The following is a 27,619-nucleotide window of genomic DNA, read 5'->3' as shown; positions in this document are numbered from 1 at the left end:
ACAAGAGTCCTGCACTTGCAGTTACATTTCCCTTTTTTTACAGAGTAATTGGGAATCATGGAGAATAAGGGGATAGCTATGTGTGTCAGGGTATGATATGATGGGTATAGCATTTTTTGGGGGAAAAGGGGGGGGGGGGGGGGCAAAAGGCATTTCCTACTGGCTCCCACATTTCCAGTTGCCAACATCCCTCTGTTCCAGAGAAATTGGGGTTCACAGAATGTAAGTGTCCAGCTATGTTTAACAGGCAGCTCGCCAGCCGCTCAGTCCCTCACACCACAGCGTCTGCAATTTTGACATCAGGTGGCATTAAGCGGTACTGAGCATCTCCCCTGAGCCAGGGTTCCATGACATGAGGAAGAGGTAACCTTACATTTTGTTCACGTTTAAAAGAATTCAATTGTTCTGTCATATGCATATAAATCTTATTCACTTGCAATTTACAAGAATACTAGCAATGTTATATATAAAGATATCACATCAGCACTACCTAAACCTTAGTACTCTACTAAACGTCTACATTTATTAGTAATCCTGACAATATATGCTGCTTTCAGTAAAGATCCTCTGACTGGCATCCCTCCATTAGTAAGTGCAAAACAGGGATGGGGCTCTCAACTTACCATATTCAAGGAAACTGAGTTAATGCTAAACAATTAAAGAGAGATGTGTTGGTGATATAAAAGTTCAGATTGAAAGGGAAGTTATGGTAAATTAAGTTTTCTTCCTTTCCAGTAAAGACAGTTCAACTTTGGTATGATGTATTTTAGCAGCACAGATATACAAGGTCTTGTCAGGGCCCAGTGAATCCTATAAATTCTAAATAAGCTAAGGTCATCTTGAGGCAGTAGCATTAATTTAACTGGAGGTTGTCATTTTAGGTGTGGTAAAGGCAGGCATGTCCCACAGGCATAAGTTTAATCTTTTAGACATTTCTACAATTTTAAATTTAAGTCTTCAGGAATTGAATTCTTATGGTCTGTTTTTTTCAGATAAGGTACTAAAAACTTGATCTGTTTTCTCCTTAAACTTCTGCACAAATTCAAGGATAATGTAATTTCTTTTTATTACATGTATGATATGGAATAGCAGAGGTTAACTGTACCATGGTCTGTTCTTGTGGCACTTTAAGCAGTAATGGAGAGTTTCTATCAGGACAAAAAGGGGTGTGATATTAGCTCTAAACTGGTAAGGCCCTGTGCGACCATTTGCTGATTTAGGATTTGGATTTGGGGGGGGGGGGGAGTTGGGGAGGATTCAAATGTCTGTTTATACTGCTAACTAGGTTCTATTGAAGATTTCCCCTCACTTCCTGTGAAACTGACCACATTTTACCAGACAGTAAGTGAGAGCTCTGCAACAGCAAGACAGATAGAAATACAAATGATTGTATGCTTGAATTTCATAGAGTAGGAAATGTCTAAAACTGTCTGTGCCCCATTGCAGGTTTTCTTTACTTCTTGTCTGTTAAAACATGGTCAGTTTAACAGGAACTCTAGATGTTTGATCATCCGTGCATGACCTCTGGCTCCCAGACCACAACTTCCCTAGCTGACTGACCTCCTGTGTTTCCCTACTGGCCTTGTCTGCATTTGGGCTTCCATGGTGATCTGTTAATCCTTGCCCTTGGCTGGGCAGGGGCTTGTGTATAGGCAAAGACTATAGGAAAAGATTGTGGGATTGGTGACTGGATAAACGATTGGCACTCAACCAGGCATCTTACGTTTACCAGTATTGTTCTTGTCAGTTTGGAAAAAAAAGATTGGATATAGGGTTTATGTAGGATTTACAGTTACACATTTAGTGTTTTTAGTATTTTACAGTTAACAACTCTTAAACAAACTTAAACTGTTTCTTTGGTAAGGGGAAAAAAGTGAATCTCTTGTTCTTACCAAGGCTTTCCTTCTCTCCAAGGCTTTTATCATATTGATCCTGCAGTTCTTTAATTTGTTCTTCTACTTCTTTTAATTTTCTTTGTTTCTCTCGAAGTGTGACCATTGTAGCATCAAGCTCAGCCTGAAGACAGAGACAATATTATGTAGTGCATTGTACACCTGGACATGTGTACGCCCAATTACTGGTAAAACTAATTGTTTTCAATGTGACAAGCATTAAAATATAATTTTAGGTGGGATTTACTAAAGAAAGAACATGAACAACTGGGCTTAACTAGGTTAAGGGTTAAGGTACACGAAAAATATAAAAAGAAAACTTTAAGAAGTCCCCCTTAGGAGACAGCTATCTTCTTTTCTTTCTTGCCTGTACCAGACTGAGAAACAGCTTGAACCTGACTATCTTTTGCATATAGTACATACCATTCAATTTGATGTATTTATTATCATATACATAGAACTTTTTGCACCATGGCCACCACAAGTTCAGGCATGAAGGACAAACAACTAGTATATGGGTGTCTCCCCAAAAGTACTGTAAACTTCAAGTTTAACACTATCAGTAAATAGGTAGTAGTTAAACGTTTCTGGATGTAATGCTAAAATAAACACAAGTATACGTTTAGTGGTATTCTAGCAATCTTCACATTACTCCAATTGATATTTCATATTAAACATCAACAAGAAACATAAAATAGCAATGTTTAGGGAGGGCATTAGGCAGTGCCTACAAATACTTGTTTTTATCTTCAGTTAGATTATTGTGCCCCTGTACACCCCCATAGATCCTAGAACCAAAATATTTTTGGGATCTTGATTTAGTCAAACTCCAGTCTTACACTGACACTAAGCCCTGCTACTGTCATTTTAGCCAGAACTTCAATGTGCAGTAAAATCTGCTAGCTTAATCAAACTATCACAATATTGAAGTGCCATGTGTGGGCTGAGTCTACAGGGATTGATCTGAAAACTAATACAGGTACTTTCAGGCACCACAGGGTGAATGTTAGCACAGTTATACCTTTAGAAAGGTTTTTGTCTAGGTCAGGTTTACTTTAGTACCTATAGCTTCCTACACATACATTGAAACTCCAAAACCTTCTAAAAAAGTTAGATACCTTGCTGCCAGGCTACCCATTAAATTATTAGCCACTGAACAAAAACATGTACATTTAGATATTGAAAACAAGAGAAATGTCTAAAGTCATTATTTATGTACTGGTTTTGTGTTTATTACTCTAGGTAAAATTTCAATGCTGCTAAAAAAAAAAAATAATTTGCTTGCATATTTCAGAATAATATAAGTTTAAAACACTAAACTGCAGATGCTTGTATTTCAGATGCCTTTGTCCCCTATTTCCACTATGGTTACATCCTGTGAACCCTCTGTCATTACAGGACTAAAGCTATGGATGCGCTAGATAATTGGTGCCTAGGATAAATGATCTTGACCACCTCAGTTGAGTTTATCCTACATTATATATATATAACAGCAGAAACCAAGGTGCTTTTCTATTCTGTCATTATCAAGGAAATGAGTATCTGAATATTTATATTACCTGTGCAGCAGCAAGTTTTTGTTTTTTTGGCTCCACTTCTTTGACTACTCTGGAATACAGATCCATAGCTCTCACCCACATACACATAGATCGGCAGGCTTTGGACACCTTTTCTACCTTTTCAGGTATGAAATTTGGATTACTAATGTATTTCTGTAGTTTTAGAAGAATTTGAGGCTTTATATTTTCTTTGTCATACTCTAGAAGCCGTTTGAGAAAATTGGAATCTCCCAGCAGCTGTTTAGCTGTAGTCCAATCAGGTCTAAAAAAAATAAAAATAAAAGTGTAAGGCAGAAAAAAGGCTGAATACAGTCAGAGATAATAGTCAGCATACTTTTGAGAGATTTTGAAAATCTTGATGCTTTTGACCTAATAAAAAGTTGCGGAAGTAGGATTTTTAGAAAAAGAGATCCAGAAATTACAAGGTCATAAAGCAGATTGTTGATTGCCACATCCTGCTAAGCACAAAAACATTTCTAGAGAAACTTTTGTGGAACCTGATAGATGGACAGTACAGAAGTGTAAGCTTAAATTGCTGGCTAACAAGGAAGTATCCATAACTGGGCATAGCATGAACTGGCATAAAAGTTAGTGAATTCTCCAAACTGTGTAAAATCATGTATAATTATTTGAATATTCTACATTAATGAAATATGTATGATATATATAAGAATGCAAATTATTTTTAAACACATTACAATATTGTCTGCATTATGTATAATAGGATTTGTGTTATGTGATGAAAATGAGCTCATTCCTTACTTTGCATTAAGCAGAATGCTTATGGCTTCCATAACTGTCATGACCAAATCTGGTGGGTTAGTAAACACTCTGATTTCAGATATGTCTGCTTTATCCAAAGAGTCAAGAGCTTTATTGGCTGCTTCTAGGGCAGGCATAGCTTCATCAAGATCCCTCTGGGCATCATCAGCAATCGCCTGAGTCTCTTCTGCTTTAACTTTTGCAATAGCCTCATCTTCCTTCACTATTCGACGTACCTGGGGAAAAAAGATAGTATAGAAGTATAGAATATATTAATTGCCCTGTAAAGGTTTTATTTCTTTAGGCTTTGGTATAGCTGGTAGTCAGATTTGGGAAAACTTGTTAAGTAATCTAAGTGGCTTCCTCGGCTGAGCAACAATCTATACCGCAAATCCTGAATTCTGCATGTTTGTTAATACATATGGGCTTGGTTAAATCAGTATTTAACCAAGATTAGACCAAATCTGCTGGATGCAGTTATCGAGACTGAATTAAGAAATAAAGGTTCTACTGATTATTTACATTACACACTGTCGGAGTGAAGGTCTTGTCTTCTCCTAATATAAATGCTATCTTTACTCTAAATAATATGGCTATAATATGGATATAATATGGAGCCCTAAAACTTTGAATTCTTTCTTAGCCATGTTGTGTATTTTACATAATGTACCTGAATTTTTTACCCAAGCTACATACAGTCTTTCCTCTTAACTGTAAGAAGCAATGTAATGCAAGCATGAATAGAACTAAACACTGACCTCCAACAATCCTTACCTGATCTGCATTTTCTTGGTCTACAGACAGTTTCTCCATTAGGGCTTCAACATCAATAGATTTCTGTTTAAGCACAGGTTCTAGAGCTGACAGATCTACCTTCATTTTATCAACAAGGTTGTTTGTTTCCCATAATTTACTTAAACCATTCTTTACACGGTCACGTGCCTACAGGATAGATATTTTATGTTTTATGTTATAAATCTCTGCAACTGAATAAAAACTGTTATGATCATTTTAAACAGTACAAATGTATTCAAAAACATTTTGTGAAATGGAAAAAGAAAAACAGTGTTAGATGATTAGATATAGAAAAATTATATGAAAACTTAACATACCTTGTATAATAAATAATTTTATATGAATAGAATTATTTTTGGTAAAGGAGGTAGAAGTAAAGCATTTTATAGGACCACATGATTAATAACAGAATGTTTTTCCTGTGTATATTTAGCATCCTCATCCTTCCTAGTTCTTCAACACCCTGTCATCCCTCTTTAAAACCTATTTACCTGTTTAGTAATGGATACATGTGTTGAACAGTGTTGAACTTTAATATGGTATGTACGTCTTTATGTCCTGCAAGAAATTACCCAAAAAGCCCCTAAACTGCTAATCAAAGTTATTACTGGTTGCTGGAGAATAGTCTACTTAGGAAAGAATAGAGAGAGTCACTGTGCATGCAGGGGCCTAATTCTGGGGTTCCTGAGTTGGCTACTTTGTGAGCAATACCTCCCTGAAAGAGTATAGGACTTGCAGGGGGACTGGAGGTGGAGGACATTACAATAAAAGATGAAAATATGCAGTTAATTTAGGAATATTTGATATAACAACACAAACAGTACTGATATAGCCACCAAGTATAACAGTATAAAACAGGTAAAATAGTAACAGATCTAAAAATCTAAAGCCTGTCAACAAAACCTGAAGATCACAAATAAAATACATAAAATGTATAATGCATTGGAAACATTGATAGAAATCCTTTACATATTTGCTAGTTAAACAATAGAAATGAGAGCAAAATAAAATTATGTTCATCTACACAAATGTCTACATTCTTGTCCTACTTATTGAGATTTTTTCACTGTGTTTTAATTACACATACACATCTAAGGGAGGAGAAACAGATGGGCCAGAATTACTCTTGGGTATAAATAGTTAGTCAACTGAAAAAAAAAATACATTTGAAATACTACCTATAAATAAAACATGCCAGACAGATAAATTAGTGAAATGCATAATTGAAAACCCTAAAAGTGAGTATTAGGGTTTTCATATTCAAAATAGAAATGCTAAACCACAAGTTACAATGTTCATCTTTAAAGGAGAAATCCAGATCTATACATGAATGGTATGGAGAACTTGCAATGACTTTACTCTCTGCCATTGCAGCCTCTTTAATAATTCATGATTCTAAATTTAGGCTACCTTGAGCCCCTCAAATATATTTGATATTCATCTCCCTATAATACATTTGAAATGGTTGGAAAAAATACATCACCAAGGTGTGCAGAGGTGTCACAAAGGACAGGACAGATAAGTAGGACAGTGCAAAAGAAATGAACACAGCTATTTTATGCTTCACTGGTGTAAGTAAGCATTTAGGTATGAAAAACGCAGGCTACTGACTGCAGGGCCTGGTGGATAGGACAATTAGAGCCACAGGTTATACATTAGGGGGTAAATCAGAATAAGAGAGTTAAATCATAATGAGAAAACAAGCATGATACAGTAATGCCAGGCAGTTTTTTTCTTTAGCCTAGGGGTAATGTTTAACTCCTCTAAGTGTCTGAGTGTACAAAAGACAAACAAATCATACACAAAAATGAAAACGTTTACCAAAAGCAGTAAAAAATATTTAAATCAGCAAGTAAGGTAGAAAGGGAGAGAAATCAGCTAATAAGGGGCAATTACAGTAACTAAAACTAAAAAGAATTGGATGAGTATAGTAGTAGAGGACTCAATATTTGGGCATTTTCAACAAAGAATAAAAAACATATAGGTATACTCAAAGCAGAAACAATTTATTGTACATAGAACAAGCTAACAAAAGATGCCTATTTTTAAAGATAAACGAAAGGATGATATTTCATTTACATCAAATGATGTTTCATAATTAGCAATTTATATCCATGTGACCCACTTTTAAGTCTTTTTGACCTGACATGTTTTGCAAAAGGAACAGCAAGGTAAAGCCTTTGTTGTATATTTCAGTCGGAAGTAGAAAGAAGGTCCAAATAGAGGGCTCCTATCAGTTGGGGACTATATATTCAGATTCTGCTTTTCCGTTAGCCAATAGCTTTCCTAACTGCTTTACCAATCTACCTCAATCCGGGGGTTTGCTTGAAACCTTTATTCTTTTGCTAGGAAAGGTATTGGTTACCGGTAAGTTAACAGCAAGCCTATACCTTGCCATTCATCCTCTGAACCACAGTCCTAATTATTCCTGATGTACAATTTTTTGCAAAGCACGTTGGATCACAAAAACTAAAAAGAGGATTGTGGGAGCGCTCTAATTTTGAAACATCATGTATATGAAATATCACCTTTTCACTTTAAGTATAGATGGTTTGCTAACTTGTTCAATATACAATAAATTGTTTATGCTTTCAATATACCTATATGATTTTTATTCTTTGTTGAAACTGCTTTTTTCCCGCTGCTTTATTCATTTGGATGTTCTTTTTGCTTCAAAATACAGATATATAGATGAGGTACTAAGATCGCTGTGTCCTTCCGATAAAGCCTACTGGTGAAACGCATTAAAGACTGTAAAAGTTATTGTGTATCAATACAAATTGTGTGATTGTTCAATTGTCATTTTGCATTTTGCAAGTTTTTATCTTTTTGAGATATGTTTTTTACAATATTACATATTAAATTGCAACAAATCATTTTTAACATATTCTGTTGTCAGTGTTGGTATTATGCACCATCAAAACCCATGCAAATCTTCCCTGTTTGCAAAAGAAAGCTCTTTGGTCTTTGTTGAAACTGCCCAAACATTGCACCCTCTACTACAATATTTATCTAAATCTAAATTATTTTTCGATTTTTGATCATATACAGATTTTTATAAAGTACACAGCAACTACTGTTGCTGCCAACAATCACTAAAGATAATTTTGTGCATTTACTGCTTGTCTGTATGGGGCTTAGGACAGTGTTTTAAAATGTCTTCATTGTACAAAAAGCCTAATTACATAGTTTACCAACAGAATATTGTGTTATGTTTTTACACAGATCTTACCGAAACCAACTGCTTTCTTTTGTCACCAAGCATGGATAGATAAAGGTTAATTAACTCTAAATACGAGGTGGGAGTTGTGTAATATCTTCTCCTCAGCTCTGCATAGTAACGTTCAGCCATTTCGGTGACACTCATGTGGATCTCCACACACATTTCAGAGAGTCTTTCCTTCATCTCCTCGCTGCCAAGGTCAATGTTAGTGAAAAAGGTTTGTGATACAGAGAGTAGGGCTTCTCTGGGCCACTGCAAGTCAAACCAAAGGAAAATTAACATTGAAAAACCTTATTAACAACCTTTATTTTACTGGATTTGATGATTTTTCTTAAAAAAAAAAATGTTTCCCTGGGCATGTTCTAGTAACCATAAAAAAGGGACCCAAATCACACATATTCTTTCATTTCTTTGAAAGGGAATTCTTTTTCAGGATTATAACTGAAATAATAAAATATGTGATATTTTTTCAGAACAAACTGTACAAAACCCCCTGGAGAAATATAGATTTAAAGGTTACTTCCACTTAGTAATGTACAGGGAGAATAATACTTTACTAATAACAATAATTATTATTACATCAGTTTTAGGAGTGTGTGGTAAGGTTTAATCTATTAAAGAAAGATTAGCATAAAATATTTGTATCATCAGGGGATTATTCTCATAGCTTGAGTAACTTTTAAACAGATATATACTCTAGTTTTAATTATCTTTTCATGCAATGATAACGGACACGCTAACATTGATTTACCAAAATGGTTATAAGTCTGTTACATCTATCAAAAGGTTGGTTTGAACAAACTGAGTTTGATCCAGGCTTTTATGTTTGACAAACAAACTGGTTAATTTGAAATGATACTCCAGCAAAAACTTTTTTTTTATCTTGGGTGCAAGTCTATTTATAACCACTGTAGGGTTATTAATGCTCTCTGTAGGGCCAATGAAGAATCTTCTCTCCTCAAATTGGGCAATAACATGAATAGAGTAAGGCCAGCGGTTTCCAACTCCAAGGGCAGGATCTACACACTTTTTTGTTATATCTCCAGTGGACAGCAGGACAATAAGTAAGGTATGACTCACAAAATTCCTGGCCTATATGTGGACTTGGAAGACTGGTATTGGAGAGCCACAAGTTATGTTATATAGCAGGCTGTTATCTTTTATGTGCCCCCTTTGCCTCCACAATCTGCCACTTGACCTAAAAAAATGCTATGCAAATACTGATTTGCTGAAAATAGGAATCAACAGAGAACCAGCTACACCTTCCCCTTCTATCTCTGCACATGCACAGTTCAGTGTACAATCCCAGAATAGCAAGGGAGTTCAGATGTTTCCATTTGACCAATCAAGATGGCTAAAGGTCTCAAACACAGAAAAAGACCAGGTGAATATGTTGCAGCCTGTGATGGAGTAAAGAAAGGTGATCATAGTAAAAAAGTTAGTCAAGCAGTCTGCAAAAAAGGACAATATGAACTTCAATAATATTTCTACCAGTACTGAAATTTGGTAAATTAGTATGTTCCACTAAGAGTTGTGTCACTGCTATAAAGAAAAAAGAACTATAGAAAGAAATATTGAAAAGAACTTTCTTGCAGTTTTAATCAATGACCTTTGCAACGCAAATTTAGTCCCAGAGAACTACCTCAGCACAAAAGTGCAACTAAAATAGAATTTTTGAAGAAATATGTGCAATGCATGCTTAAGATATTGTCATAAACTATGCTCTTTTATCCAGAGCAAGATTCAAAGTACACTATCTAAAGAGCCTTTATCAAGCTAACTTCAACAGAACAGCATCTGCAGCCAAGGCTAAAAGCCACTGGCAGCAAGAATGCCCTGTCTTGATTAGTAACAGTCAATGGACCATTTTTCGTTTGAAGAGCGTAAGAAATTGCCGTACAGATTCATTCACGCAAATTCAAATTTAGCCTTAAAAAGTAATGTTATATTTTGAATCTACTTACCTGTACAAACCAGTCTATTGTGCAGCAGTTAACTAGTGATGGGAACATGCGACATCTTGCTCTGAAGGCCTCTCCGACAGGACTCATGCACAGAACAATATGCAATTTTTGTCGTACCCGATTGATAAAGTACTGAAATACCTAATATGCAAAAAGACCCACAAGACACTGTAAGTAAACTGTTACATAAACTAACTTTTGACCTTATTTTTAAAAACGATTATAATGATTATAATGCTAAGTTGAACCGAAATAGGGTGGAATACATATCTTTTGTTCTCTCATCTCTCCTTTCCATGCGACCGATCTTTTAAAAACTTCACTACCTGGTCAAGAGCAGCTCACTGAAGTCATCACTACAGGATCAGCAGTCCTGCACCATATGGCAGGATAGTGAGCAGCTCTCCACATTCCAAAACACTGGACAGTGGTTGTCTACCACTGGAGCAAGAAATAAAGGGAGTATTTTTATTTCATTCCAGCCAAACAAGCATTTAACCTATACAGGGAGGTGGAGGAGACCCCACTGCATGGGTAAATTAAACAGCCTGGATTGGGGCTTTATTTTACAGATAATAACTTCAATCACAATAAGTAGGGTACTGGCCTAGGTTCAGCAAAATAGATGTTAATTGGTTCCACACAACTGTCACTCGTTCCATTTAAAGCAACACTGTGGGCAAGGGGGCAAATTAACTTTGAAAACAACAGGAGTCATGGGTCCTGGAAAGCAACAGCAAAAAGGTAACTTCAAGAGGGGAGATGTGGGGGATAGGGGTGGTTGTTCAACAGAAGAGGTCAACATGAAGAACAAAAAAATCTTTACTTGGTAAAAAAATAATAGGTCTGATTCGATATAGCTCCCCAAGACTGAAAAGGAGAGACTATCATGGAGAAACCCTGTATGATCCACCAAACCTGGATAGGATTTCTTAGAAATCATTTGCTATTGTTTTTTTATCCTGGACCCGATTACCCAGGTCACCTAAGTTCTTCCATGATAGTCTATCTACTCCAGTTCTTCTAGTTCTCCATTTCTACCAAATCAGGCCCAATTTGTCTACCTGCTGGACCACATCTTTAGTGCAATATTATTTTTACTCACACAAAATACTACTCCCCCCTCGTCATTCAAGTGCTCTCTGCCAGGACACTACAGGGTAACAGACCCACCCTTTATCATAAGTATTCTAGCACAGACACATCGTATATATTAATCATGGGCTTTAACTAAATGTTGATTGCTCTGAGCACTAAGGTAATAGGTCTGACTTTAGTGACTATTGCACTGTACACACAAAACTAACCAAACTTACAGTCTCACAAAGATCACTTCACACCTTTCAGTACAATTCTACATGTTGATTCTACAGAGTTTTGATTTCAGTGTCTCAGAAACATACTGAAAATCACAAAGTATGTTCACGTCAAAATGGACATTATGATGCTGCTTCCATAAGTGCAAGACAGAGAAAAGACAATCATTATGTCCATCCAGGGCCAAAGCACCAAGTACCAGATATTTCAGTTGCTTAACCACTGATGATAAGCAAGCGTTTTCAAAGCCAGTTACCTCATCTCTGTTTCCTTCAGGTATTCCTGCCTCCTTTGCCTTTGGTCTTGTTGCTGCCAATACGAATTCCAGCTCATCTTTTTCAAACAAGTTTGGTACTTCTCCAGAATTTAGCATGTTATTTATGTCTTCAAGGAACTCTTCAACAACAATCTAAATGATTTACAGACATTTTGTGAAAAACACAAAGCAACAAATTGCACCATCCCTGCAATCTTAACCTTTTACATTCTGAGAGCATATGTACATGTAAATAGAATGCCAGTTTAGTAGACTAACTCTGTAAAGACTGGACCTAATTCGTTTCCCACTGTGTGGTACCATTGTGGACCATTATATAGAAGGTAAAGGCTGCCAACATTAGCCTTTATGGAACTTCTCACTTTGGGGAAAGCAGTTCCTTGTGATTGAGCAGATCGTGGGGAAGAGAAATGCCCACTTTAATTCTAGCAGACTGTTCGGCATAACTGTAAACATTTCTAAACCATTTACCTACAAAACATACCCCCATACACATTATTTGGGGCTTCCCCTAACCTACATTTTTAGAGGACTAAAAAGAGGGAGGATAAGGGGGGAGGATTTTGGGGATATTTTTTCTTTTTATTGTTTCTGTTTTTTCTTTTTTCTTTTCATTTTTATCTCATTTTAATGTGTTTTTTAATGTGTTTACTTTATATATGTGTTTTTTGTTCACCTTTGTTTGTTTTTTTAAATTCTTCCTAAATCCTAATAAAACTTATTGAAAAGAAAGTAAGAGGGCTGAATGTGGCCTGTGTCTTGTTCACATTACTGCTCCATTTCACATTTCATACATTAAATATATGGTAACCTAGTAAAAAGAAGTCAAAATTTTACTTTAAAATATTTTATATGTATTTTATATGAATTTTATATGTATTCTACCTAGAGTCTTATAAATATATAATAGCAAAAATGCAGAAACAGAGATGAATAATGTAACAGATTAAAGAGCACTTCATAAACTGCATCATGGGACTGGATAATATACCAATCAAAAACAAAGAGTATTTAGCACTGGACAAGACCTATTTAAAGTGCAGAGAACAATAACAGTGCAGAGAACAACAAGAATATTATTATACTGAGCTATAACATACAATCAGATTTTTGTTAAAAGCTGTCACATCAATAAAAGGTAAATTCTCAATTACTTTATACATTATTATTTTCCTTTTAACTAAGCTCAGCAATGTCATGTCATTACGCACGTCATCCATTTTAATGTTTAACCTCCTGATGGAATCCATGGCTGAAACAGTTTATTCATTGATTAATTTATAAGTAATTTATAACAATGTATGTGCCACACTATTAAGAATGGTGTGGGAAACTTTTTATTTGTTTATTGTATTGCAAAATGTTTTCAGAGACAAATGTTATTCACCCAGCTATTTAAAAGAGCACCAAAGTTGTATGTTTATTTTCCAATGTAATAAAAGATTCATTGTATTATTCCAACGTATAAAACATTCAAAAGATAAAATATGTCAGCTTTGACAAAAACTGTTTAAAAATTATGGCAAAAGAGCATAAAAGTAAAGCTCAGAGAAATGACAGTTTAAACCATAATAATATATAATAATTATTTTACTTTTGTTTCATTAAACAAATTTTACCTGAGTGTCTGTAAAAAGAAAAACCATGTCCTTGTCTTCCACCCCAGCCATTTTATACAGCTTCCTAAGATCTTCGTGGAAAGAGTCGTAATTATATCCCCGGCTCAGCTCAATCTGAAAACACTTATACCCACACATGTGAGCTGCAAGCCTGGTCAGAGACTGTTTACCAGTTCCACCAACACCAACCAGAAGTGCGTTTCCTCTTTCCTGTCGAATCATTCGTGCAATCCTATGCAAAAACAGAAAAGCTTATAAAAATGATTTGTATAATTCCTCTTAGAGGGAGAACAGAAGTCAGAAAGATTAAAGACTGGTGTTAATGAACTTTGGCCTACATGTGCTGCATGCAAATCAGTTTAAATACTACTAATATCATTCAGAATGTATTGCAGGTGCATATGTAGCCTGCATTTGACTTCTCTCTAACCTACAGTTGACCTATGTTGAGCTTCTTTTGCTCCCCTATAGACTTCAAAGAGGAAGAAAGTTCTGATGCAAACAAAAGTTAGTTGGCCTTGTACCTTTTCTTTGACTTGTAAAGCTTTTAAAGATCTTCAGTCAGTGCATACATTACAGCTGATTATATAGTATATATAGGGATAACTAGACACACTCCATTGGCCAGCTGGTCACTAGGGAAAGTACTGATTGGACAGGTTTGAAAACTCCATCCAGTTAATATTGTTACCCCAAGCCAAGTATACACATTTAGGGATACTGCTAGCTGACCACTTGCTTCAACGATTAACACAAGAAATTGAAACCACAAGTGATCAAAACCAGTACAATGAAGATTTAGATAATCCTATAAAAATATTAAATACTGATGACAGATGTGGGGAAAAAGTAAAAATGAAAGACAACAGCATATTTAACTTTCTGGGCTGTACCTGGACACATGCTCTATTGCATCCTGAAAAAACACTAGTTTGACATCTTTAGCATTGGTCATGTTGTAGTCATCTAGATAATCTTGCAAAACTGACTGTAACTTCTCCATGTCTGTCAAGTCTTCATAAACTCGTTCAGCCTTGTCAGCCCCAACCTAAAAGCAGATTTCACGTGACAAAAGTTTAGGATTCAAGTGCAACAGACTTAAAAATGGAAGTGTCAGCAATGTCAGAATGTTTACAAAGATTGCATTTTTACACTAACGTAACATTTTTAAGATACAAGTACTGATAGCATTAAAGAGATTCCAAAAATGCAATCTGCTTCACAAGTTTTATTATCTACTGTAGATAGCCAGTGATGTTAACTGGTAATTTCATGTTCTGTACATTTTTCCAAACAGCTTTTCTGGTATGCCGTAACACAAACGCTCACCAATAGACTAATCAGGTTCTTCCTTGTGTTTGTTAAAATCCAGACAATGGTGGCGGTGTCATTGTTTAATAATAACATTTTTGTCTAGAGGCATACAATAAAGGATGGATAATGGAACAGATGTTACGCCATAATAGGTAGAGCAGTTGGAGTTGGGTGAACAGCTGTATGATCTGCAGGTAGGATGTTAACTGATTCAATGGATTAACTAGTTTGCCCACCAGACCACATTAACTGTATACAGTGATATCTGACTGCTGTACAGCCTGCTTTTAATTCAGGTACAGACAATCTAATTTACTTATTTACAATAATGAGGAAGCACAGTTGTATGTGCTATAAGGTCCAACAATGTCTAATTTCCCTTTTTCTGCCTAAAGTCTGCATGCATAGCCTATTGTGTGTGAAATTCCCCCAGCTACTAGATTGTAAGCTTTTCGGGGCAGGGTTCTCTCCTCCTATATCAGTGTCTGTATTAGTCTGTCATTTGCAATCCCTATTTAATGTACAGCGCTGTGTAATATGTTGGCGTTATATAAATCCTGTTTATTAATATTAATAATAATATTAATAATAATAATAATAATAATAATAATAAATGTGTTACATAAGCCACTGTATACATAACTGCTGTATGACTAGGGAATGTCTAGAAATGTTCTGCTACAGCATTCAAGGGATGAACTAGCAACAGTTTATTTTTAAGCTGGTCTACAAACAAATTTAAAGCCACAAAATCTTGACATATATAACAATGTAACGTTTATTGACAAAGGGTAAATTACTATTTTATACTTATGCACCAAAAGCCACTTTATCAGTAAACCTGAATATACAATTGTCCATAATGCCCTGGAGTAAACAGACAAATCAAACCTACACTGTATCTTGGAGAATAAATGATTGAATGTGACTGGTTGTCTTGGGGCAATACAATTAATTTTAAATCATTGACAAATAAGGAACAAACTGCCTATGCTTTGACAGTTATACTGTTTTTGTTATAAGATATAAAAGTAAGTTTTTATGTTTTACTGGATGTTACATTCACTAAGATTCATTCATCTAGCATTTTTTAAACTTGATGCACTCAATTTACCACAGCTTTAGTCTAGGAGCATCAGAGAAAAAAAATAAATTACTGTTATATCTGACATACATTTCTTGTTGATCCAGTCCCGCAGATATATGATTAATAGCTTGCCATTGCTGACATTTGAGTCATGGTATAAAAAACACATGACCTAAAATCCTGTCATGTTGTCACTGCAGGGCCTCTCTGTAAACATATGTACTATGCTGGGATAGATGTATTTCTATTGCTACAGTACATTGTTTTTTACTGGGAAATGCTTACAAAATGATGTGCTCTTTTTATTTACCTTAATGAAATCACCAAATATGATGGGCTTTGTAACAAAGTATTCTGGCTCAATCTGAACTCCAAAGTGTTTACCTGTAAAAAGTAAATAATGACAGAAAAACTGGTAGATCTATCATCAGTTACAGGGATCATTATAAGTTATTGATTCAGGTATTTTCTAAAAAGTCAAACTCTATTTTAAAGAAATGCTGACTGTTATGTGAAAACCATTACCATGATTACATTTAACTTACCATGACTAACCTACAATTTAAATGGAGAAATAAAGTGCATATACAAGTAGTTCCCTGGTTAAGTACATCCGACATATGGACGCCTCCTAGATAGAAATGGGGCTTCCCTGCTCGCTGTGTGCATAAATGGAGGGGGCAGTTTACATGACTTGCTGAAGAAATCTTTTGCTAAACACAGCTGAGGTTGTGGGTAATCTTTGGGGGGTGAGCTCTTTCTGCAGCCTCTTGTAACTCTTTAATGACCAAGACAAACTCTGCAGCTTTATCTTTTTGCATATCAAATCACAGCTTGCTCCAGAACTTATTAAATGTCAAGGCACCAAAGTTTTTGTTTTTTGCTTTGTTTATGATTACCTCACAGTGAGGATTTAATACAGTAACTGACACCACGCTGCCTAAAATTATGTTGAGACAAACATCTGTCCTAATTACATTTATTAAAAAAATTGTACCTGTTCCGACTTACATACAAATTCGACTACAGAACAAACATACAGTCCCCATCTCCTATGTAACCCGGGGACTACCTGTAAACCCTTATAATAAATGTTTGTGATTGTTCACCTTTGGTTCTGTTAAATATACAATTGTTTTACAATGTATTGTTTACAAAAGTTTTATTTATTTTTAGGTGCAACAAAAATATCTGATAATGGTGCAAGAAATCATGTTAAGCTCATAACCTCCTGTGCATATTATTATTGGTAAGTTTGTTCACAGTCCCTAATAAATAGAATACAGTCAGTGAACATTATAGCCCTGGAAAAAGTGACAACGAGTGAATTAAAGGCAGTATCACCGTGTAAAAAATAAATAAAAACTGTTTACAGAAAAGAAATCAATGCAGTCACACTTCTAAGGACTGGAAAACTGCAATTTGTTCTTTAGATTAGATGCACTTTAATGTCAAACTTCTAAATCATACATCCACATGTTCTATGCTTTTCTGATCGTTAGTAAACACAAAACTTACCGGCCATCTCAGACATCATTGTATGGAAATACTGTTTATCTTCATTGTTGATTAAACGGTCATGAAAAACTCTTTGGCACTCATGGCAAAACAGTCTGAAAATCTGCATCTGATCTCGTACAGTTCCTGGATCACATTGGAGAATACCTGTAGAAAACATGTTAAAGGTTAACTGTATCTGTTTGTATAAAAATGCAGAAACAAAATATTACAAAATACAAATATAAAAAAAAGTAGACTAAACATGGGGCTTTAGGAAATCAAACACTACATAGAACAAATATGTGCAGTAAGCAGCAGCACATATGTGCTTTCAGCATTTTAATCTAAACAACCTGCAGCAATATGATACATTTTTAACAGAACAATGCAAAGAAAAAATGGTTACACAAATATCACACAAGGTCAGTGATACTGTATATTTTGGGGCATACCGTATTTTTTGCCATATAAGACGCACTTTTTCTTCCCCAAAACTGGGGGGGAAAAGTTAGTGCGTCCTATACGACAAATGCGTTAAAAAAAATAATTAAAATATTATACTCACCCGATACCCGATCCTGCGTGTCTCTGCAGCAGCGTGTCTCTCTTCTCTCCTCTGCCAGCATCGTGTTTTCTCCTGTCTGTAAAGCAAAGCGAAAGAAGCCGGCACAGCGCCACCTGCTGTTCCCTGTCCTAACTGCCGTACAATAGAAAAAAAGCACAGAGAGATCAGAAGGGGAATTTGAATGACAGAGTGATCAGAAGGGGAGTTTGAATGACACAGAGTGATCAGAAAGGGAATTTGAATGGCACATGAGTGATCAGAAGGGGAATACCGGTATGAATAGCACATGAGTGATCAGAAGGGGAATAATCTTTCAGAATCTTTTTTTCTAGATTTTCCTCCTTTAAAATTGGGTGCGTCTTATATTCCGGAGCGTCTTATACGGCGAAAAATACGGTACTTGGCATTTTTATATTCTGATTTAGCACTCAAATACCCATTTTATATTCAGCAACTGTTCACAGCTAACGTTTAGTATATGGTGAGGTGTTTTGCTACTTGAGGACAAGCACAGCATGCTAATCATTTTATATTTGCAAAAAAGTAAGCAATTGATTATAATATTTCTGACTGCTAGAAATAGTTAAGTCATAAAAGAATGCCTGCAGCAGGCACGTGTATACATTGTTAGGAGGAAAAATAGTGCTGAGCTTTTTTGAAACAAGCAGTCATTTTAATTAATGTGACTTCCTCTTCGTTCTTTTATTGTGCTCAACTAGTGCTGGAAAATCTGCTCAGAAAAAAATTAATTTCTCATTCTTAAAAAGGCTATGTCATAAAAATATACCAACTGATTCAAAGCTCAGTTACATTTACATATTCAGTGAAGGATAACTATAGTGTCTCAATTGTTTCTTGAATCCTCAAATTAGAAAAAGAGAAGCAGTCTAAGAAGCAAGATAAGTATATTATAATATACTATATATAGTATATAAAATATTAAGCCTGATGTGTTTGGAGGGCTTCAAGTTAAGCTGGATGTGTTTGGAGGGCTTTAAGAACGAGGCCTTGTGATATACCAACAAACATGGAGAGAAAAACAGTCAGTTTCAAAGTCTTGCAATAAATTTTCACTCATATAGGTAACCAGAAATCCAAGAAAGTGCAAGTCTTATTATCTTAAGAGAAGTGACTGGACAAGCAAAGTGTGTTCAAGTGAATAGAGCATTGTTCAGTTTTGTTCTTTAGCATCCATTGTTCAGTTTTGTTCTTTAGTAGCTTACTGACATCTGCAGGCTTGGTCCAGGATCACTAAGATTACTAGAATATACAGAGGGAACAATTCACCTGCTTTCTGTGTGTTGCTTACTTGTGTTTGAAAATGCAGAATGCCTAAATCCAGCCAGTAAGCAAGCAACGCATGCAAGCAGATTAGTGTTTTATCTCACTGTTGTGTTCTCAGTTGCGAACGGCAGGATCACAGGTGTGACACTAGCCTAGGTGTGTGTTGTTTTAGTAGAATAAGCTCAACAGATTTCAAACATTATAATCAAGCTAGATTCTTAGCCTGTGATAGTTTGTCAATTCAGAATGGTTCTTCGATGCAGAAGAAAAAAGTGGGACAGGATCTTAGCTGAAGATGGTTGAGAAAAGAACCAAGGTGCTGTCAGCATGCTTGAATGAACCCAATAGGTTAAAAGCCTTTGGAACATGTTTGTATATCAGAAAACTGTCAATGTTTTGCTTCATTACCATTTAGACACCTGAAAATAACTGCCATATTTTCCAGTCACATAGCAGTTAAAATGAAACCTAAACCACAAAACTTTTGTTTTAGATATTAGGCCATTGGGTTCAGCGTATAAATGCTAGCTTAAGGAGCACAATATACATAACACGATTAAAAAGCTTTTACCAAGCTTAATGCTCTTAAAGCATCCTCCAGATATAATGTAAGAGTGATCCTAACAGGAGTGCTGTTAGCAGAATTCAGTAGGCTTTCAGTAAGCTTATAAATAATATGAACTAGGTCTTTTAAGCAATTATTGAAGGCTTCTCAAAATGCTTTCAGTTTGTCAGTTAGGAGAACATAAAGACAGGCGGTGGCAGAGTGTGAGAAAAAGCTTAAAGATCCTAAAGTAAAGTTTCACTTTAAAAAATTTGAACTTTTTAGGACTTTTATGTGGAAAGTGACAGACTATGTCCCTTCTGCAATAAGCATTCTTACCTACCTGATCGCTTGTTTCAGCAGTTACAATTACTGAGCTGAACAGTTATGTCATCCTAGCCAATCATGATGGCCAAAGATAGCAATAGAAGGAAGAGAAGAAGACAAAGAGAAGAAGAAGAAAGTGGCCGCACCTGTGACAGAATGGGGAAAGGCGAGTATGCCAGGGCTTAGTTACATCTTATAGTAAAAATTCCAGTATTCAATTGTGTGTTTGTGTGGAAAGCAATATAAACGTTAATATGATCATACAATCAAACTGAGAAAAAGAGGTGGTTAAAAGTTAGGAATAAGAACAGCAGTGAGTGAACATGGTAAAAAGAAGCCATCATTGTAGGTGGGAGCAGAGGATCACTGCATATTAGTGTCTGCTTATGTTGTTTTAAACATTGAGCAATTATTAATCCTGACAGTGCGAACTACGAACCAACCTCATTCAGCATGAGACATACATACAAACTCCTTTGAGCTTTTACTCTTTTTGACCCTGGCATTGAAAAATGGCCTACAATGACACCATGGTTCTATTGTTGTAAGCATGGCCAAGAGGCAACACAAGGCATATCCTCTGAGTATGAAATCTTTAAATCATGAGAATTGTAAGAAGAAAACCCTTCACATGTAATTACAATATAATTTTTAAAGCTGTACAATTTTTAGTCAAACCACTAGCTACACACACACAAAATACTGTTTAAATAAATTTCAGTTAATACATTTATATTTGTTTTTTTGTTTTTCTTTATGTGTGCACATACTTTCTGTTGTTTACAGCAACATCATGATTTAAATCTGGCAAAATAATGGAAAGTGCATAGGTCATTTCTAAAGCTTCTATTAAAATATCACAGTCCTTTCACATAATGAATGGAATGAGAAAATATTATACAAATGGAATGACTATGATCAACTCTTAAAATCAACAGTGTTTAAATTAATTTTAGGTTAAACACTGAAACTGTAGCACATTTCTTTTATGCCTTGACAAAATAAAATTAAGGACATTTTTGTTAGAAGAGAACAATGTACCTTGAACACACTTTGATAAGTCACGTAAATTAAATACATAATGGGATTTTGCAGGAGTTGGAAGAAGATCAATGCTCATTCGATGGTAGATTTCGACTGCAGCGTCCACTATATTGCTTGCGCTCTGCTTTACTGCCACAGGAAAATCTGTCAAAAAGCCATTAAGGATTGCCTACACAAAAAAGAACACACAGATGTAATTATTTTTTATCCATTTTATATTTTTTTTCTTGTACACAAAAGCCTAAAAGGAAAGATATGCAAGTTACTAATAATCAGCTGTTTGTAAAAACATGTAACATGTTCAAGGACATGCACACTAATGGAATAAATGCTTTTAGGAATTTTAACACAAGAAATCATCCATCTGCTGTATGAGTCTACTATATGCCTGCACTGCACTCATATATATATATATATGAAAATAGGTAAACAATATTAGCAACCGCTGAAAACAAGATCAATTAATACAAAACAATGTTTTTTTAATAGGTTATGTTCTGTAACCTTGTAGCTCCCTGTATCATTTGGAGATTGCAGAGGTAAAAGCATCTCGGCATAAATTCTGGCACCTACATTCCTATTGTCATTGGAACTAAAGCTCAAAGTTCTCACCACGAGGCCCTGTAGGATTTAAGATGCTGCAAGGGCAATTCTTTCTTGTAAAGGCTACAAAGATATTTAGGAACCTATTTGAAATGTGAATGTCTTGATTGAGATTTCATTTAAAGACTTCATATAAACTAAAGTTCAAATGGAGTTCAAATGGAGTCCAAGACATACTTTTGGCATTAAAATAAAAAGCTGACTACCTCCGGCCCAATGTAACATGTAAGAAAGGAATATAAAAAGTTCAACCTAGGCTGCAATATACTTGCAAGACATTAGGCATAGTACTAGAGATGAAAGCGTCTTTCTTTGCAAACTGGTGTGAAGATATCATAAGAGCCTGGTCTGCTGATATCACTCAGGCTCCCTGGGATGACAAACAAGTAGATTGGGCTGTATTTGTGCCCAATGTAGGGGATCCAGACAGGGGGGGCTACAGGAAGAAATAATCAGAATATGGAGGCACTGCTAAAGAAACACAGAGCAGCATCTCCGCCTGAGAGACTAGGAGCTGTGGAACAGGTAGGGGAACACATAGCAGTGGTACTCTTGGATGAACAGCACAACAGCAGGGACTTAGCTAAAAAAAAACTTGAGGCAATGATAGTATGGACAAAATTATCAAACCAGGAAAGTGGTTCTTGGTCTGCTTTTATATATGGAAACTGAACTGAAAAAGGTGGATATTATTAGTAGTAGGACCTAAGTCATAATTCTATACTAAAAATAGCACTTTTATTTTAGATGAAATTGCCCTTGTTTGTTAAAGCTATCCAAGGCTGAGAAGAACAGGAGAACATACACTTTCATCAGTGAAGTTGGGTGATCCAGGAAACCTGGAATGGATTTCTTAAAAGTTGTTTGCAGTTTGTTAGCAAATGTTTTCAATCCTGGACCAGATCCATTCTAGGTTTGTTGGGTCACCCAGCTTCACTGATGAAAGTGTATGTTCTGCAGCATTGGAGAACTTTAATAAATAAGAACCAATGTATTTATCCAACTAATACCTAAAGTTCATTTGTAAGTGTCCTATTTACTCCTAACACTATGAATAGCACCATTCTGTGTTAAATATAATTACAAATAAATGGCCAAATAAATGGGATTTACAAAATCACTTATACAAATAGCTTTCAATTCCAATTGCATTCTTTGACCAAAAAGTTCATTATATTCCTTTTTCACCTCCTAAGCAACCGTAAAAATGATAACATGAATATGACATCTGCAACGGCAGATCCAAAAACAGGATGCGTGCTGCTCCATCTGTCTGGATATTACCAGTACAATGTGTAAGGATAAACTATACGCAACTCGAGAATGGCCATCTGCTTCCAGGTAGACATGAATAGAAAGAGACAGTTGAGAAATCTAATCATGTCTTTTTCCCAATCAACTGTGAAAAGTGAAACAGACAAGTCAGTCATTCTGTACATTTGTTGTTCCATATAATGACCACAACAAACCCATCAGCATGTTTATATGTATTGTATGCCAAATGTAAGTCACTTTCTCCTTAGAACGAGTTTTTAGGTATATATATATATATATATATATATATATATATATATATATATATAATATGAAAAAATAGTATTAGGTAGATAGTGACTAGTGATATATACATATAGCTACCTTAACCGTGCAACTTCAATATTGCAGAGTTACACATTTCACAAAACAGTCACATACAAGTGGCAAAAAAATATAGGAAGTATATACCCAAAACAATTTCCCATCACTGGCAGTCATGTACATGTACCTGCAATGAGAACTATGATGTATCACATTCTAGGTGTGTGCACATAACAATTTTAGCACCACCGTTTTTTTTTCTGGCCCTTTAACAATACACTCTTTGGTCTGCTATGGCACAAGCAGACAATTTTTAAAAATTTAAAAAATACATTCCAGTTTTTTGGATCACCTACTGTATGCTCTATCACAGTAGACTATCTTCTTTAGTCATGATGTTTTAGTAAATCAAACTCATTGACTAAAAGCCATTCCCAGTCTTGTGATGCAGTATGTACACATACCTAATATTTGTCTCTCAAGAACAATGATTGCGTGCGCTTAATGGTTCCTGAATGTTGTTTGATGATTGAGCGGATCACTAAACAACCAAGAGGGGATAACTGCTGTTATTTCCTACAGCAGAGGATACAGTGGGGTGCCTCCTGCTCATTTTCCGCTCTCTAAAAAACTAAATAGTACAGGGCTTGTTTGTTCTAGTGTCGCAAGGAACAATTACAAATAACTGTTCCAAGAAAAGAAAGTGGACATCTCTATGTAAGAGATTAATTAATTTTAGTTTGATTCTATGGAAAACTGTATAGTAAATCCAAGTGTTCTGTACTAGGCACCACTGAGCTTAGTATGTAAAAAGGACCATTAGTTTACAGAGTAATATACAATATGTCAAAAGGTTTTTTCCAGTTTTGTATAAGGTAGGTAAATATTAGAAAACTTATTAGGTCTTTATTAGGTCTCAAACTACTATTCCATAATTGGATATATAACCACATACCGGTATGTCCTATACTGCTAACCACAGTTTCACTGGAAATAAAGTAAAGGAAAACCATCAACAGTGACACAAACAGTAATGAAAATTTGACAGGGACCCTAACCTTCCTGTACTCTGCTAAAGAAATACATACTTTTTTCACATATGTGTTGCAGTGGTAGAGTTCCCCTCACTTCCTTTTTGGTAAAATATCAGCAATAGGAACAGGAAGTAAAGGTAAATTTTGTTAATGGAGTCACTATTTATTAAAAGTACCTTTAATAAAAGTACCCCTGGAAAACCTAACCGGAGTTCCAATTCCTATCTAATCTACTAATCTAAGAAAAAACTTCACTTTATTTAGTATGAAATCAATAGAAAATCAGAATATTTTGACCACTTATAGAGTTTGTATTGTTCCTAAATTACCAGCATGAAAATGATTAATTACTAGCCCAAACACTCCAATGTTTGAAACCAGAAAACAATAAAAGCCTCATGTTTGTATTGATTGTTAAATGTATATTTTGCTCAAAAGTAGGTTTAATTATTGGAATCCTTTATGTAATACTGTATCAACAATCTTTTTGAAACAAAAACTACTTGAAGAAAGAAGACTTCCTCTTTTAAAATATAAATTTTAGTAAAAAACTATTATTCATCATTTCACCAATTCTACTTGCACAGTTGAAATTCAGATTAATCCTTTGTTCAAAAAAAAAACCATTGAAGGATTGTGGTGTGCTGGTTTCATTTTCCTAGGTTTGTTGAAGGCACTGACCTGAAAAATCTGTTTAAGGCTGTGCTCCGAGGGTGTTGGCAGGCATAACATGCTGAAGTGTCTTATAAAGCGCGGAGTTACTGGATTGCGACCTCCACCTGGAGGAGCACAAGCAGCTGCAATAGTCACGTCCTACGGGAAAAAAAGATAACATCATGCACAATCTGTGTCAAATAGAACTGTGGGATGCAAGAGTACTCAGCCAACTCTATGTATTGATATGCATCATAAAAGTGAGCCCTGAAATGCCTTCTTAATCTGAGTTTTATTGTAATACTATGTGAAATCTACTCTAGGAAAACATGCACAGAAATACATTTAAAAAAATAAACAGAAATATACAGAAAATAGGAGTAATTGATTTTAACAACTACTAAAGTAAATAGTTAAAGCTAAAAAATGTAAGTGACCCTGCTTTATACATAAACCCTTAAATGTCAAGGCCCTCTATATATCCCTTTAAAAGGAAACAGGAATAACCCCCTTCCTGTATATTCAATAACAAAAATAAATATAGATGCCCCTTTAAATAACTTTAAATAAAACTGACAGCTCTATAAGTGTATGCTAAATAAAAAATTGATTGAGTTGATAAAGTGCATAGATAGACAACCAAGGATTTTGAAAAATTTGCACTTTCTATCTGGCAACAAAATCATCTCTGTGCTAAAGTGTTGAAGTCACCTTTTTACCCTTATGTGCCATTGGGGATTCACCGGTTCATGGGTTTAGCTATTAACCAAATTCTCTCTGGCACTTATGTATCACAAAACCCACTATCTAGGGAAAGGTAAATTGTATAGAACTGACAAGTACACTAGAACGTCATCACTGAAAGAAAGTGCTTTGGTCTGACAGTGGAAGAAACACCATATACACAGTACATACATCAATACATGGCTGTAATGGCATACATACTACACATAACCACTTGCTAGCAGTTTTGCACACCTTTGATATATTCAATTATTTACACAGCATACAAAAAAGCAGCACATCAGTATGCACTGATGATTAGTACATACAATGCAAGCATATGATGATCAGAGTGTAATGAAGGGACAAAAAACAAACCCTAAAGATCAATATGGGAATCATTACACAGTTTATCTGATGACAAAAGTGTACAGATACCTGATTACATCAACATTGTCATCAGAATAAAACAACTAGGTCTACCTTTTGCTGTGCAATTGTCACTGCACACAAAATGCAGTAACATTTTAATGCTTACAATAAATCTGAACCCCAGGCAAACCAAAACCAACAAATATACAGATGTAATACTAAAAGGGGAGACATTTTATCTGGCCAAGGATTTGTAGGCCTGTCCATCCAGTCTGAAGATTTACATGACTATGCCCCCACCCTGAAATTAGACATTATTAGAAGAGATAAGCCCACACCTCTGTCACTGTGCTTTCACCTATATACACACTCCTTGAACAGCAGCACAACTTATTGGACTAATGTGTTGCTTCTTCCATCTGCAGTTTGAGTGCTGCTGTTCAGTAGGTTACAAGAGGCTGATGTGATCAAGTTCAGGTAAAAATTCTGCTTGCATTTTATAGAAAGTGTAGTGTAAAGGCCAAAGATCATGTATGAAGTGCAGTAACATATAGCAATCAATGATATATCAATTTGGAAATATCAGTTATGAGATAATTTGTGATTGGTCACTATAATTTACTTTTCACGTTATCATTTTTTACACAGTTTACTGAATAAATCTATAGATGTAGACCAAACAAGAGCTTTCAGTCTGAATTGGTAATCTACATTTAAAAATCTAATTGCAGTTACTGGTAAGTAGATATTTGCATGGATTTGCTTTGTCATAGCTTGTCTGTATGTCCCTTTTAGGGCTAGAATTTTCCAAAGGAGGTCAGCAATGGCAGCCTTCATACTTTTCTCAGGCCAGGCATCCCCTTCAGAAAAGCCATATTCTTTTTTATTAATAAATATAACATTTATTAACAAATAAAATGTTATTCCAAATAAACACATACAATCATTATTCTTTATGTTGTAACTTTTAAACAGATACAGATAATAAACAATCTGAGACACCAATGACATTGTTAGGGAAAACCTAGTTTACAGTACCTGGATTTCTTTCCAAAACATTTTTTCTCTGTCATAAAATCCTTTAAAATCTTGATATTGGCGAAGTAATTCAATAGGTGGTTGAGATCCGTATCGATCTAATTTTGGCATATTTAAGTCATCTACAAATATGATGACTCGCTTGTTACCTGGAGCCCCTGAAAGCAGAAAACAAAATAAAGAGAGGAAATATGTTAGATGAATGTATTCATAAAAAGGATAAGGATGTACCTTACTAATAAAACACAAATAATCATAAATATTAATTGTGTCTATATTTGTTTATGTAGATATTTATGCATTTTATGCAGTTTTTCACTACTTCAATTGGTGAACGTAAATATACAATATCATGTAAAAAGCATGTATATATATATATATATATATATATATATATATATATCTGTTATAGTTTAACAAAAGGAGTTTTTTTTATTTTATTTATTTAATTTTGCACATTGCTTTGAGTGAATATAACTTCAGGAAAGGTTTATTTTGGCTAATGATATATTTCACATAATAGGTAAAACATATTCCTATTACT

At 35.1% G+C, this 27,619-nt stretch overlaps 1 protein-coding gene across 1 annotated transcript in view; it reads right to left on the bottom strand.

Annotated features, from left to right (window-relative positions):
* Positions 1–27,619, bottom strand: part of DNAH6 (dynein axonemal heavy chain 6) — a 131,641-nt gene that overhangs the window by 42,628 nt on the left and 61,394 nt on the right. The window contains exons 39-52 of the mRNA XM_072405391.1: positions 27,076–27,233; positions 24,970–25,101; positions 21,071–21,242; positions 17,328–17,474; positions 16,120–16,193; positions 14,302–14,456; positions 13,409–13,640; positions 11,769–11,921; positions 10,196–10,336; positions 8,241–8,483; positions 4,988–5,155; positions 4,214–4,449; positions 3,452–3,713; positions 1,893–2,016 (exon numbers count right to left, since the gene is read on the bottom strand). Of these exons, the coding sequence (XP_072261492.1) occupies positions 1,893–2,016; positions 3,452–3,713; positions 4,214–4,449; positions 4,988–5,155; positions 8,241–8,483; positions 10,196–10,336; positions 11,769–11,921; positions 13,409–13,640; positions 14,302–14,456; positions 16,120–16,193; positions 17,328–17,474; positions 21,071–21,242; positions 24,970–25,101; positions 27,076–27,233 (2,397 nt within the window). The remainder of the gene's footprint in view (positions 1–1,892; positions 2,017–3,451; positions 3,714–4,213; positions 4,450–4,987; positions 5,156–8,240; positions 8,484–10,195; positions 10,337–11,768; positions 11,922–13,408; positions 13,641–14,301; positions 14,457–16,119; positions 16,194–17,327; positions 17,475–21,070; positions 21,243–24,969; positions 25,102–27,075; positions 27,234–27,619) is intronic.

The sequence above is a fragment of the Pyxicephalus adspersus genome, chromosome 3 (genome assembly GCF_032062135.1).
Source record: "Pyxicephalus adspersus chromosome 3, UCB_Pads_2.0, whole genome shotgun sequence".
NCBI classification, from domain to species: Eukaryota; Metazoa; Chordata; class Amphibia; order Anura; family Pyxicephalidae; genus Pyxicephalus; species Pyxicephalus adspersus.
The sequence above is the reverse complement of the archived record's forward strand: the minus strand, read 5'-3'. Positions and strand labels throughout refer to the sequence as shown.